The 16,178-nt window shown below is 39.6% G+C and overlaps 1 protein-coding gene across 10 annotated transcripts in view; it reads right to left on the reverse strand.

Moving 5' to 3' along the window:
• The window catches only part of FOXN3 (forkhead box N3), a 206,380-nt gene that overhangs the window by 59,685 nt on the left and 130,517 nt on the right, over positions 1 to 16,178 (reverse strand). For all 10 annotated transcript variants that reach the window (XM_088167458.1, XM_088167454.1, XM_088167456.1 and 7 more), the window contains one exon: positions 14,430 to 14,494. In XM_088167458.1, the coding sequence (XP_088023584.1) occupies positions 14,430 to 14,494 (65 nt within the window). The remainder of the gene's footprint in view (positions 1 to 14,429; positions 14,495 to 16,178) is intronic.

The following is a 16,178-nucleotide window of genomic DNA, read 5'->3' on the forward strand; positions in this document are numbered from 1 at the left end:
TTATGGCAGAACAGCAGCCTGGCAGGGTTCAGCAAGTGTAGAAGAATTATGACTTGTGAAACCACCATCACAAAGCAGAGCAGTGAAAGCTGGGATGAATCTTTGTGTTGGTATAACAAGAACAGCATGTCAAAATCCTCACAAACTTCAGCATTTGCTCTGTATTCATGAGAATTAGTTAAATCTTCCGTCATTTAAGAAACTTAGCACTTGATGTAACACTGTTTCCTGCCAGCCAGTTCAGGGAATCCAAGCACAGAAGAAAAAGTACATCTGAATTCTCAGGAAGGTGTCTCAGATGCATTTCCAAAGACATCTTTAATACTAACCATGGCTTACTCCAACTAGCCCTCATCAGCTAGTTTCTCCTTTCACAGGTTTCCAGTCACTTTTGAAATTGCCTCTTTTCAAAACAGTAGCTGTCACAGGAACTGTGGGATCAAAGTGACAGACAGTTTCCTTTTAGAAAGGCCACCTTGCTCTGCCCCTCAAAGGGGCCTCCTGGCACTGGCCAGCTGAGGATCACCACCTTCCCCAAGACCTGACTTCCCTAAGTGGACAGTCTCCTGGCCAAAGGCAACTGCTGCCTTCCAGCCAGCAAGGTCAGCAGGAAACTCTTGTTTATTATTTTGAATGCGGTCTGCATGCCTGAAGGTACTTATGATACAGGCTTTTTTTTTTTTGCTTCTGAATGACCAAATGTCATGCCTGCAGGGAAGAACTACAGGCTTCAGCTTGCAAGCTTCCTGTGTAAAGGCAACAGCATTTCCCTTCCTGATTTTTTGTTAATAAATACTGGAGAAACAGCCTAAACGAAGAATCCAGGCAAGCTGAGGTTGAAAGAGATACCTGTAATACAACAATGCCTCAAGTCTGTAGGGTGCTGCACTTGAGCACATCAGGCAGTCCCTAAAAGCAGTGTAGATGGCTATTTTAACCAGCACACACAAAAAAGTGGAGGCTCACAATGCCAACTGTAACAACCACAGTGAGTGCTTCAAGCCCTTCATATCCTTCAGTAACAATAGTCCAACCTTCATCATGTTACTTGTGAAGTAACACATGTATAATAAAAACATGTGAAAAGCATGGTGGAGGGGTTGCACATTTACAGACATGGGTGCTCACGTGAGTTCAGAGTTCAAAATGAAACCAGAGTTAGTTGTTTCAAACCCGAGTTTTCCAAGGCGACAGACAGGCAGCACTGCCGAAGCTCCACTCCCCTCTCAGAACCCTTGGCCAGGGGCTACAACGCTTGGGTGTGGCCTGAACTGCAAGTTATGGGCTGTTCAAAAAAGCCATTTTAAGATTCTTTGCGTATTGTCTTGTGTTTATAAAACTGTCCCTCCTCCTGTCAGGGCTCACACAGTGCACTCCCGAAGGATATTATGTGGAAAAGAATTTCAGCGTATAAAATAGGGTTACCAGCTGAATAAAACATCTAGAGGAACTGTAAACTGTTTTCATGTTACTGTGAAGATCTAAGTTACACTTTTTTCCTTATTATTATTTTAACCTAATTTTCAGTGGAAAAGATTATTATTCCACTCAAATACTGACAACATCTATATTTGTTCAGATGAACTACAAAAAAACCCACCAAAAAACCAAGCCTCCAAAACCCCCAAAAAATAAAACCCTGAGAAAAAAATGAGAGATGCCTTTAGTAGACTAGCAGTTCACTAGCATCATCTTAAGCTATTTTACTCAGTCCGTAGATTGCTGAACAACTTTCAGTGGTCTTGTGTACTACCAAGTCTCATTCTGGACCTGTATAGTTCACTTTCCTTCTCTGGTAAATAAAAATATTTATTGTTCCAGTTAATCACAGAGAAAGTAAAATATCAGTATTTTATAATCTTTGATGGCCATCCTCCTAAGAGTGAAAACAAAGAGCCACTTGGAAGAGTTTAATGTGTTTCACTCCTCAAGAAAAACGTCTCCATGTAGACTGAGGGGCATCTCTAAAGATAGCAGTCAAATCATGGAATGTTTACAAAATAAATTATGATGCCATGGACCTATATGCACTTGCAAGTCTGGCGAAAGAGTAACTGCTGATCCTAGGAACAAAATTTCAGAAGGATTCATTTCAGAATCTTCCAGTAAATTTGGATCCTGTCCTTCAGAAGTAATTGGAGCCCTGTTAGCCCCATCGTGACTGAACCGAAAAGCCAGGGAGTCGTGACCTTGCAGCACTGTGTGCTCACTCAGTTCTGTCCCCATCCAGTTCTGCTCTGTCTCATTTCTGCTTCCAAGCATTAAGCTGTTCAACAGATGGTATGGGGAAATTAAAGGGTTTGCTGAGTATTTGGAGAATCAATTTGAGTAGAAGAGCCCTTCTATATGAAACTGTCTGCTGAGCACCCGTGCTGCACACAAGTTGTCTTGTCAGTGATTAATACTGTCTGAAGTACTAAGAACAAGTGTCAGTGCTGTATTCTGCACCAGTCCTGTCAGACAACAATTCACACGTTTAAGGCTTCATCTTTTTACAAGTAATACAGCACCTTCATTTGCACAGGAAGAGCAGAAAGAGCTGTATTTGTGCAAGACAACGTAAACCACTTAAAGCAGCAGCCAAGTTACAGGCACAGTAAAAGAAACTATCTTGAAAAGCCAAAAAGCAAAACCAAACAGCCAGAACACCTCACAGACTGAACTACAATCCAATAAAATAAATATATTAAACTCTTCAGTTTCTTAATCAGTAATGCATCTTGGCCAGCATTTGCTAATTTATGTTTTTAATCCACTAATTTCTAGAAGTTTGAAAATGCAGGTCTAGCTTGTGGTTTTTCAGTGACCAAGGCAAGTTGTGATATTATTATTTAAAAAAAAAACCAAAACAAAATAACTCGCCCATCAGCAAAATTTGCAAGAGACAGATACAGAAGTATACCTTGACCTCCCTATAGAGACTTAATGCAGCAAATAAGGTGTCTGCTACCTAAGACACAGATAGAAACCTATCTTTGGTAATAAAGGAAGTTGTTATTGACAGAATGTAAACACAAATTCATAGTCATGTAAGATTAAACAAATTTTTAAAAAAATTTATAATATACCTTGTTTATTTAACTCCGAACTGCCTCAAGCATTAGCAATGTCAACTGTAGTAATCAAAACTTGAACTGTTTGAAGGGGAGTGGAGAAGAAATCATGAGGGGAACAACTTCATTTTTGCTCCAGGGGACTGAAAGGAAGAACTGACAGAAATACAAAATAATCAAGAGAAAAAAAATGTTTATAGAGCTCACAAACTTTAAGCCTGAGATACCTGAGCCACCATTATGGATGATGAGGCCCCACAGACATGTCATTGCTCCTCAAGGTGCAATCCTTGCTTGTTGGGAAACTCAAAGGGATCTGATGTATTTCACTGAACCTGAGAGGAATCTTTGACAGGCACCTTTACACACATAGAAAAAGCTGTACCCTTCATTTTATCTCTGTGTGTGTGAATAGATTATGGTATGAATGTTACTAACCCAAACCTACAGTTAAATCATTGTTATAATTGTAGTGAACCTTACTGAATCACTTTGCTCATATTAAAGTACTCAATCAATGATTAAACCTTGCTAAGCCCCTTTGCACCTTTATCTCTGCATCCATATCCTTTGCACCCTTACCCTCTTTTGCATTCCTGCCTTCCATGTAAATTCTAAGTTGTTTCTAATTTGATCCTCCTTTGTTGGCTTTAACCTGGGAGGGAGGTAATGGAGTGAACCTTGCCATCCAGCTCTGTAAAGTGATATTTTCACAAATTCATGTTAAACCCCACTTTTGCCAATACCTTTGATGATGTTTTTTAAGCAGCCAAACCACTCATTTACAACAATCAGAATGGGGCAGGTGCACCAAATCTTTAGCATAAAAAGAGAAAGTTTTCTATGTAATTGTGTACTTCTTTGTACATGTTCAATACATTAGATAATTACCTATATTGATATTTAAGTGCATTTAAATATACACACAGGCACAAAAGTATTTGCACACACACAGCTATCAAGTGGGTCTGGCCTTCACTTCTTTTTAATCTCCAAGAAAAATAATGTATTGTTCTTGTTTCTCAGGAGAAACAAGTTATTTAATGTATTAATGTCAGAAACTGAGAGTTGAAACTCAACTTCTGGTTCCCAAAGCAGCATTTCCTATTTCATTATAAGAAAAAAAAATGTATCCACATGAAATAAATAAACTGTGTTTAAAGATGCGAAGCATGGATGTTGAAATATAAAAATGAAAGATATGCAGGAAGTGTTGTTTGTATCTTGATTCAAAATATGAGTGTATGTAAAAATCAGGACTGGAATTTCCCATCACTGTATGAAAAATTTTAATTCAAATTTCATCTTATTCTTCTTCTTTCTTCTAGAAAGCAGAATGACAGGCTAGACACAGAAATAAATATTGCCAGAGAGAAACAGAATTTATTATTTTTATTGTATACAATTCCAAGCACTATGACATTCTGACCTGGAAAAAAAAGGAAACTAAGAGAAATAACTTGTAGATGAAGCCAAAGATCCTATAATCCTATTTCCGAGTTGATTGAGGTTATCCTAAAACAATTTAAAGAAAAGTTGCATTTTCCATGCTAACTTGTGATCAGTATTAAATGCATTCAAGAGAGGATAAATTCTTTTATAGTCTAAAAGTCTTACAGACTCTTTCATTTGTAAGAAAATCAGTTTATCCCTATCTGCTGATTAGAGAGGACTGTTTTGTAAAAGATTCTCTCTCAAGATCCAACTTCACTTTCTTTTGCAAAGGATGTGAGGAAGAAGTGCTGTGTACAGTAGATTCATGTTCACAGTCTACTATCTTGGCAGGTGTACTCTAGTAGTTTGAAACCTGTAGTGTAAAGCACTACTTACCCCAAAAGATGCCCTGGCTTTGGTTTTTGGGTTTCTGAACACACTGTACTTCTCCTGAAAAAGAAAAAAAATCCTGCCTCCTTTCCTCTTACATTCCCAATTCACTTTCTAGTCTGTTATCAATTTCAGGAAAATCAAATTATGAATTCGTAGTTGTAAGAACAAACTGTGCCATCACAGACTGCATACTCTCAAATGTACAGCTCAAGAATTTCCAGCGGCAAGATTTATTCCAATATCTGAAACCAATGGATTTTTTCCCATTTAGCTTAAATAAGGCATAGCAGTGAAATGTGCAAGCCACTGACCACCCAATCAATTTAAGACAGCTTCTACTTCTCTCAACATTTCAAATAAAATTAAGCTCTCCTAGTAATATTCCATTTCTGCTAATTTGCCTTTTTTTGGATATTTAAGAAATGCCTTGTATAGAATCAAGAACTTACCAGCAGAACAGAGATCTGCTCTGACTGACAGGAAGAAATTTCTAGCATGGCGGAGTGGAAAAATTATTGCAAATGTTAACTATGACCATCATTAACATAGACAGCATACAAGAAAATTCACAAGACACAAACATTGCTTAGACTTGATCACCATCACTGTCTGTCCTATAATTTTCCTCTTTTTATTAGTTAGGAAGGTTTGGCTTCCCCAGGGATCCAAAAACAGGTGACTGCCTATCACACAAGCAGGTGTGATAGGAGAGAGCATAGCAAGAGAGCATCTTAAAAATTCTTAGACCTTCTGTTTTAATTTTTTTAATATAGGTCTGGCTCAAAAAATTTGACATAGTCAAGGAAAAGCCCAACTTGACAACAGCGCTCCCTTGCTCATAGCAATCTGCACATCACCAAAACTGCTCATAGCAACACAACTGTAATAATATTCTTATTTTAGTAATCTCCATGTAAAGCACAGGCATATGCCTCTCTTGTAGCTGTGCTCTCAGACTCTAGAATTATGAAAGCCAAGATTGCTTCTAATATCAGCCACCTTCACATTTTAGGAATGCCAAACATTCATAGGCTCTCAGCACAGAGCATATGCTCCAGCTCATCAGCCCAGAGATTTTGATGGCAATAGTCACAATAATTTCACAGTTACAGAAAATAAATCTTTCCATACTCTACCATTTTCCAAGATAACATACAAATTTCACCACTAATTTTTAACTGTGACTTTTTCAGAGAACATCTCCTGTAAAATGGGATCTAATCGGTGGTGTGTTATAGTCCTGTCACAGGCCACTGAAATTTACTGCTCTAAGCCCAGCCTAGGCAGAAGTAGCCTAACCTCAAAACTTCACTTGGGGGAAAGGTTTGACACAAGCTGCTGTCATTGACATGACTCCATATCTGCAGTGGTCACAGCCAGTGCACTTCCCTGCTACATGACAGCCCCTTAGGAGATGCTCTTACTGTGCCACCAGGTACCCAGTAATCCTGGATAATATCACAACAGGCAAACAGCCCTTCACTCTTTGAGCAGACTACAACTCCTGGCATGGAAATGCCAGGATTGGAATATGTTTGGCAGTCCTAGTAAAGGAAGAAGTCACTGAACAGGAACTTGTCGTTTCTTTTGCTCTATCTAGTCTCCATCTTCCTTTACCCAACTGAAATCCAAGAGCACCACGGTCAGTTTTCCATTTGTTAAGTCAATCCTGTGTGTGTGTTGATGAGAGGAATATTGGAATATGCCTCTAGACAAAAGCACCTGTGCTGATGCCTAGAGAAGGGTCAGTCACAGAAAATACTTTTCCTAAAAAAGCTGAGATCAGCTACTTTCAATTTAAAGGAAGTAGATCCTAGTGTTCAGATTGCAAAGTCATAACCACATCACCTGCAGGACCAACCTGAAAATAAACTAAGAACAGATCTGAAGCCATTTAGCAGCATCCTTAGAAAAACAGTACCTGTAGGTTACCTCAGCACTGAACTGCCAGGACAAGGACCATTCGGCTCCTTACCTCCTTCATGCTTTGAGGGTAACCTCCCATGTATTTTCTTTTCTACACTACAGCAGTTACTGAGGCAGCCAGGCCAGTACTGCAGGAACTTGTAGCAGTTACTTCTGTCTCTGGTGTGCTCTGCAAAGTGCTGTTTTACTGCCACCACTCATACAGCAGTTGACTGAAGGCAGAAGAGGTGAGTAGACCTTGTCCAGAACCTCTGCCCAAGGTTAACACTGTGGTAGAACTTGCCTTGCAGCACTCATCCACATTCTCCAGTTGTCAAGGAAGTAAACAAAGTCAGTAAACTTTATCCTGAGTCACTCAGATGTAATAATTTCGAAAGTCACTACACAGGACTGTTATAAAATAAGCAGTGTTATCTGTAAAGATAGTAAAGACACCCATGAAGATATGAAACCTAAGTTACTGGAGTTAAACACATTAGGAATTCAACTTCTCTTTGGGTACTCTGCAATGGGATCTACCATCTGTCTGACAGAGCTCTGTTTTCTCCCTTCTCGACTTCACATACCAAAGGTAGCTCAGACCTTTTGGTCACAGGGAATATAAACGGATAGAGGTCCCATTTCCATACTAATGGCTCTAACATTAATGTTAGCAGGACCACACTTCAGGCACTTAATAAATAACAGCTTTTGCCATATTTTACACACTCAACTAGAAAAATTTAAATAAAAATATTACATACGAACTGCACAGCTATATACACACTCTGAACAGAATGCAGAGTGAAAAATGTCACCCTAAACTTACTATTTCTATATGAATCACTGCAAAATTCAGTCGCTGATTGGGATTTTTTTACTGACTGTACAGTGCTAAGGCCATTACAAAATCCTCTCACAAACAGGAGCCCTTACCAGCACCCTCAGGAACTCAGCAGCCCCACTAGGAGTTTACCCACTTTCCCAAACAAAGGAGAGCTGTGCTGTTCAAATTACTCCCTTAGGGACACACTGCATAACTCCTCTGACTTAATTTTACTTCTTCAGTAATACCACTGCAAACACACTGAATGCTAATAATAAATAAATTATTCAAATATTCAGTCTCTACAGAAGCCCCATATGAATCATCTTCCTGAAAAGAAACTCCTGAAGAGATTGTCAGGTATTCTTCATGTGTGTGGGGGAAAAAAGAAAAAAAAAGCTGATTCAAATAATTATGCCATGTGAATGAGAAGTGATTTACTTAACAAGGAAAGATAGTATCTTTCCTGTTAATTCAGTATGTTGACCCAAACCAAGTCACCAGCAAACAGAGCATGACTGTCACCATTGTTTCAAGGACAGTGGAATGGCAGCTCAGAGAAAAAAAAGTTGAAGAGAAAACATGATGAAGTCAAAATGTTTAATGCTCTTCCAATTAAAGTAACTACATTGGAACTAGACACTCAGCCACCCCAGGTCTCTAGACAAAACAGTCATTTTCCAAGTGTATCTCTCAGTGCAGAGTTCAACTGGGGGGAAAGAAAAACAAACCAAAACCCAAAATTCATGTCCCTGCAAAAGCTAGCACACAGTTCTGTTGCTTTTTACAGGTATGCTCCCCCTGTTTAAAGTTCTTCCATTAATGGAGCATCAGAGTATGATGCAGAGCCAATATTCTGTAGACTGGCAGCTCTAGGCAGTGAAAAGCACCATTATTATCCTCATCTCACAGAGCACAAAATCAAGAAATTATAACCCCAAAGCAAGAAAACATATTTAGATTCTTGGGAACAGGAGATGCCCAAATATACATTAAAAAAATTAAGGTTTAGTTGGATTTGGGCCTTAGAGTTTTGCCCAAGACTGTGTTATAGATCACAGCACCTAAATCTACCAATCCTACAGATGGATTACTCTGTATTGCTTTTGGCCTTTTTCTTATGGTCACCATGACATTTAAATATTATATAATATTAAATTATCTGTAACACATACGCTACCTTGTCACGTTCTTTCTGTTTGCACCTCTAGGCAACAGAAGAAATGAGAGCATTTCTCTCCAAGGTTAGTTTTCTTTTGAGGTATGACATGCAATTCTGAAGGTTAAACATATGTGAGACTTGCTGAAGTTTCTTGTCTTTCAGCTCTCTCCTGTTCCTCCTTCTTCTCAGCCCTGTCAGTACCAGAAGGTACAGATACCTTGTATTCCAGGATGGGCTGTACCTCTCCCCTGCATGCCCAAGACTCACACCTGTTCTGCCTGCCCAGTGGAAAGAGCAGATGAACTGAATTTCCACCAGGAGAAAGAAGCCCACTGTGCTTGCAACGGCTCCTGGGTATTTGTTGGCAGTGTTGACAAAAACATTCCAACCTGCACGCACGCAGGCATCTTCTCTTAGTGATTTTGTTGTCAAGCTCCCTCTTGAAAGGCTTTACTCTTGAAAGCAAAAAACCAACTCCTCTCAGCTTCTCCAGAGTAAAGGCTGAGTAGCTGGTGTGGACAATACTTGCTCAAAGAAGCCAGGCCCCTGCTGTTGTTACATTCTTATCCTAACGCCCCTATTGACATAAAAACATAGGCTGGATGTCTTCATTTATAAGTGAAAGTTTCTAATTTAGCATTTTCAAGGGAAATAAACAACAAATGCCCCCTTTTTGCCTCCTCCCTGCTGGTTTATTTCCACCTCAGCACCTGCTTCTAACTAATAGTTAAGGCTTGGAAAGGTGAAGTTCCAAATCTCCTCTCTCATTTCTTACAAATACTTAATGGGAAAGAGATTTAATGGCTTGTTTGGACACTTCTAGGATTCTCAAGCTTATTAGAAAAGAAAAAGATCTCTGTACAATTATATGCACATGTTCAAAACAAACTTGTTCCTCATCTTTTTATGTAGAACATCTCATTTCTGGTCTGTCCAGAGTTCATACAAAATAAACTTTCTTATTAGGAATGCTATTTTCTAGCTCAAGTAACTCACCATTCTCAACTAAGAACAAAGTGATCCATGTGCTTTGGTACCTTCCTTAAAGTCTCACATCATGGCCAGGTATCAGATGTCAGCACAATAAAACATGAAAGCCACCAACCTGGACTGAGGGCATTAAGAGTCAATGGAGTAGCAGTGCCCAGAGTTTCCATCTCTACTCTGCAACAAACTGTGGAGTCTCCATCTCATGCTGGTTTTGGTGACAGCTGACCCTGTGAAGACAGTGTCTCCCAACTCTTTCCCATCAAAGCTTCTCACAGGTGGTGCCAGCCATGGCAGCTGGACCAAGGCAGACTGCACATGGCTGCTGCAAGTATGAGAGAGTAAAGTGTCTCTCTCATACAGTGCTTTCCCAGGGGAGAAGAGGACAAGTCATCCCCCATAAGTATCCTATCCCTTGCTCTGTTCTGGAGCACGAGGATGTCTATTCTCTGCAGCTGCTGGTAGAGCAAGAACTAAGCAGACCATGAGATCTGGGGAGGGAAATCCCTTTCTCAGGCTCCCTCAGCCAAGAGGGACCAGAGGCCACATGCAACTCCTCACTGCCCTCCTTCTGTATTCTCAAGGGGACAGATTTTTCCAATCTTTCTTTCCATCCTCATTTCCTTCCAAGCAAAGCCATGCTGTCTGAATTCAGTTCACTGACTGCTGCAATCCAGCTCACAGGTGTGAATCCAGGTCGGCAGGATCTCTGAAGAAAGAGGTCCTATCTTTGATGTAACATCCACAGGCAGCAGATTTAAATTGTGCTGTCAGAAGAGGAAGTGGAGGACCTTGCTCACACTAGAAAGCAGACAATTTGGTAAGGACCATGGCTCTACTTACAGTAGATCAGGCACAACTGGAAGGCACAACATCAGGTCTCAGTAAGGAGGCTCATTTCCATTTTTTTTTCAATAACAATAGGGACTGGATAACTCAGGTTCACTTTTCTTCCCCAGATAATGAATACAAATCAAGACAGAACAAATTTGATATGAAAAGGCACTGTGATATGCTGCGTTTCATTTATCAAAGTGTGAGGGTAAATAAGATTAAAAAAGAGTAGTAACTTTGTTGTTTTGGGTTTTCTTCCCTCAAAAGGGAAGTTACATCTTTAAGAAAACAAACCAAACCCCTCCACAGTCCAGTTACATCTTACAGGTGGCACTCAGCCACTGGAATTCATATGACTGCTGCTAAAAGGTAATTTGAAGATATATTTTTAGTTTATTACAAGAATGTCAGATATATTAACAGCAAAACAGTTTTATTATTACCACTGATCTGTGAGCAACTGCATGCTCAAGCCTGTAACATGAGCTTAACACCCAAGATCAGAGCAGAAGTAATGAAACTGCCCTTTTCTGAACACCATATATTAGTTTTAAGGTCTTGAAGTTAATGTGACTATGGCCTCACCTATCTCCCCCAGTATAAGTTCCTGAAGAGTTTAGAATATGTCTAGATATTTTCAGCCATAAGGACTGGTTCCTCACATATATTTTATTACATAAAAATGAATGTGTTATGACAGATCAGAACAGAAAAAACAGTGTGAACAAAGGCTCTCCATACAGCAGGTTAAAAAAAAGTAAGCCACGATTTGAAACAAACACACAATATGTACAGTAACAAGTTACAAATAAACAACAGAAAAAGAAAAGCAGCAAGAGCAAAACCCTGTTTTATATGGAAATCCTGAAGGCTAGAACACAGCAATTTCCATAGACACACATGTATGTTTTGAAAGAAGACATTAGAGTCTGGTAAGACTGAAGGTCCTACCTAAATTAAGCTCTGTATGGGATTTCTCAAGAAGACCAAGAGCATAAGGATATAGAGAGCAACTGTCACCTAGCAGAAGGAGTTCAAGACTTCAAAAAGCACCTAGGCAGGTGACCTACTCAATACAGAGTAACTGGTTAGAGAGTTAATGCTAAAAACAACAGCACCATGATCCTCATTAAAAAAACTAAGGCAGCTGTCTTGTATCTAATAAAATCATAGGCAAAAAGAGAATGGCGTAAATATATTTCAAAATTCTTCAAAAAATACAAAGACAGAAAGTAACAGAGAATTAATCCTGCTCATGTCAAAAATATAAAGGACAGAGAATAGCTAAAATGAATTTCAGCCTCCCTTTCTCTTCCTTTGCTATTCTGAGGTACACAGATAACTGTTTTCTCAGTCATTTTCTCAGAAGAAATATGTTACTCTTTACAATGATTAAGATTATTTTGCCAAATAGTTCTGACATAAAATGAATGGAAACCAGGAGCATCTACAAGTCTTCTTGGCTAAAGAAAGCACCACTTACATTGTGGCATTTTTTCTCTTCATTCCTTAGATCAGAAAAAGAACATTTTTCTTAACAACTCCGGAGAAATGAGGTGTGACAAGTGCATGTGAATATCACATTTACTATAATTACAGAATTATTCTGTATTATTGTCTATAACACAGTGAACATTCTTTTCAAACTTGCTAGAACAATTATCAAGTAAAAATAGTTTTAAATCCCTTTATTACCTCAACTTTTGCCAATCAAAAGGCAGTACTATAACTTGAAACCAATAAATGAGTCCATTTTTCATTCTCCTGTTTGCATTAAGCTGATTATAAACCCTGGAAAAAGACTTCAGATGGTCGTGTAACATAGGTACTGACAAACATCAACACCTCATCTCACACCTCCCTGCACTGCTACCATTTCTCTACATGGATCACCTGGAAAAAGACGCTCAGAAGCCGCAAAGCTGCTTCCGTATGACCTGCTAAAGCCTACATATTAAAGAGTCTATTGTAGGGAAAAATCCAAAGACAGAAATGAAAGCTAAAAGACAGAAAGGAAGGCTTCATTGATTTATCTTCTTGCTTTAAAGTTATAACCAGGAAGTGCTAAAAGATTACATTAATGAGGTTTTTCTTCATACTCTGTCATCCTTCCAGCCTCAGTTATATCATGCATATCCACGGTCCAAATTTGCTGTGTTTTCCACTTGAAATGGAAATGCCAAATGCCAACTCAGTTAAAGGTCTGTTAGGCTTTGTCAGTTGCTTGAGAAATCAGTCATCTCTTTTCTCTATTTCTTTAACATGTTGAAAGCTTCGGGCTTTTAGATTTTCCACCCCAATATGGAAGGCAGAAGAGGGCAGAGGAGAACAGGGTAGAGAACAGTGTATTCTTCTTTATTGTGAGAAGGCTTTAAGTAACAACTGAGACAGGAAAGACTACAAAAACAACTGTTACTAATTCCTGGTATCTTGCATCTTAAGAAAAGGTAGAACATTTCTGCCATACAGACTTGACAGAGCAAGTTTACATTTTATCAATTCCGATTACAAAGACTACATATGTGCAGATACCCATTTAAAATCAGAACTGTTGAAAAAGTGAAACAAATAAAGCTGTTTCACTATAGCTCTTTTTCCTTATAAAAAAAAATTAAAATCTAGTTCTCCTCATTAGGAAGGACTGTAAAGATAGATCTATCTGATCAGACTAAAGCCAAAAGCAGCTAAACTCCACAATTTATACCATCTCCTAGTGCTAAGAAATAATCTAAATGTTTTAATGTATTTAAAATTCACTTGAACAAATCTCAGCATAGATATTAGAGTTATGCAAATTCTTAGGTATGTGCAAGGAATTAACTTGAAAAATATTCTCAGGTAAACCTCAGATGCTGGATTACTTTGGTGTGTAGAAGGTAAAACCGCCTGACAACACATGATTTGCTTGTGTGTCTCATTGTGAGTAAAGCTCCGTTGTAGGTGATTTGGATAAATGTTCCTGAGAACATTATACAGCATTTTCTGGCAGAAGAAAGACCAGAAAAGTCTTGGCACCAGGAGAACGAACAGAAAACTGAGATAATTCATGGATAAATCCTTGCAAAAACCACAAAACAATCCTCAGTGGAGTAAGTTACTTTGCACCATAGAGAAACACTTGCAGTCGGGGGACACAGCCTTCTGTGCTCCTAAGACACCTCCTTTAAGAGTGATGTACTCAATGGCAGAAATATAAACAGACACAGCAGTGAAAAACACAGCAAGGAAGTCTGGTAAAGTAGACTGAAAATTTTCAGCTATCAAAACTGCAGTCATATAGCTTCTGTATATATTGTCCATACAATGGAAATTATATATTTAATACTGTTCTATGAATATAAGCACTATCAAACATGGTAGCTTTCTTGAGATAACCACTCTGTCACTGTTTTCCCCACTACATCATGGCTACCTACCTTCTGGAAACTTTTGCTATCAGCACAATTAAGGAGTAAAGAAAAGGACCTCTCTCAAAGAACAACCTTGTTTCATCCACAGAGCTAAAAGCTGTGTGTTCCTGGAACATTTCCTTCTGGGCATTCTTTATCCACACAAATGGAAAAAACCGAAAAGCCACCCTTCACCATATATTACAGCAAGCAATTTAATGATCTGAGGAAAGAAAAAAAGCAGCAACTTTCACAGACTACACTCACTGTACGTGGTAAACCGTCATTTTCAAGGCACCTGATGCGCAATAAAGGAGAAAGGGTAAAGGAAACAAAAAAAACATTTGGTTATTTCTTGCTGGGTGAGTATCAAAAAAGCTGTGAAATTTGCAGAAGTTATTTCTCAAGTAGAACAGTTACTCCAAGATGTAGTATCTATCACCTACCTTGTAGAAGGGCTCCATTTCTCTTGAAAAAGGTGCTTCCTGGCCAAATGGGTGGACCTGATGTGCTAAAGGGAATAAGAAACAAGTGTAAAGAAAATCACATTTGCATTATATTTTGAAATTAAAAGTTACTATTTGCATGAATTCTGCTTTATTCTTAAAGCTAATGTAACATCATGACACTTTTGCCTTCAAGCAAGGGGCTAAAATTTCATGTTAAAAATAGGTTAATTTGATTCAAGATTGACATTTTCTACATGAGGAAAAACCTCCTCAGCAGAGCACACCCCCACACTCTCTTGGAGGAAGAGAGAAAAAAGTAATTTTGAATAAATAATAAAAAACCTCAGATCAATGTCAAAATTATTTACTGAATTCTCAGTACAGCCTTTTCCAAAGATACCTGCTAAGAACTCCAATGTTTTATGGCTTTCACTCGGCTGTGACAACACGCTGCCCCAGCTAATGCGTCTGCCCGGAGAGCCGTGGGCAAACCCGCACACACAGCGGCCACAGCTCAGCACCGACACACCTGGGCCTGTGCCGTGCGCACGGTGACCACGGCGGCTCCTGAGAGATGGGTCAGGGCAGTGGCCATGGGGGCCACCGGGTGCCTGGCAAGTGTCACTGCCTGCCCTGAACTCAGACAGGGCCAGGCCCCTCTTCTGCTTCGCCTCCTGCCCATGCAGACGCTGCCCGAAGGTGATGGCCTCCAAGAGGCCACTGCTAGGACAAGCGCAGCTGAAAGCAACATTTCAAACACAGGAGGGGGAAGAGGAGGGAACATTAGCACGATCATCTAGACCTTGTTTCCTTTGATTCCTTGGAGCAGCCCCATAGTGCTGTGGGCAATCGAGTGTGGAGCATCTGCTCCAACACCCTGTGGTGCTGGCGAGCTGGAGGAGAGGGGAGGCTGTGAGGAGCTTCCCTGCAGCAGCCACCCTGGTACCACACCACCTCTGCCGGCCAGAGGATTGAGTGAGGCCACCCTGCTCCTGCCCCACTGCAGGAGGTGGAGGGGCCAAATGGTTATTCTACACCTTTTGTCTCCTCTTGACTTAACAATTGCTACGCAAAATGCAACAAAATGGAAATAGGTGCTCTCTATTACATTGACAGTATTAGCAAAGTTCTGTTAAAATGCCATATAGAAGAAAACCACTTCTTCCACAATTATTCTGCAGATAGTCTCGTGCTAATACATTAAAAATTCACCGTGGTAAAATAAGAACCGTATATAAATCCAAACCAATTACATGATTAATAAAAATCTTCAACACTCCTGAACAAAAAAGAGGATTGAGAAAGACAGAGGAAACAAAATGACCAAAAAGAAGTTAAGTAGGTCTACATTCTAAGTGCTGGAGAGCATGGGGCACACACTTGTCTGAACACACGCTCACTTCATAGTGCTTAATGCAACCAATTGTTTGCATTCCTTATAGTAAGCGCCTGCTCTTCAGTGTAGCTCCTCAACTCATAGGAAGGTCAAGAGCTGTTGAGGGCATTCACACTCCTGCAGGATTCATTCCTGTTATACATGTTACAGTGCATCAGAGTCCTGCATAATCTCTGGAACAGGACTCATCAGGTTACAAATGGAAAGTCATAGCATGGTCTTGATACTGTAGAGATTTGCCAATCAGAAATCACAGTATGGCAACTATATGCCTTTCAAAGCCTCAAGAGAAAAAAAGGAGTGAAAATTTGAAATGACACTGCAAAAGAAATTCACTCCCAGGCTGTCAT

This window comes from Sturnus vulgaris, chromosome 6 (genome assembly GCF_052056855.1).
Source record: "Sturnus vulgaris isolate bStuVul1 chromosome 6, bStuVul1.hap1, whole genome shotgun sequence".
Taxonomy (NCBI): domain Eukaryota; kingdom Metazoa; phylum Chordata; class Aves; order Passeriformes; family Sturnidae; genus Sturnus; species Sturnus vulgaris.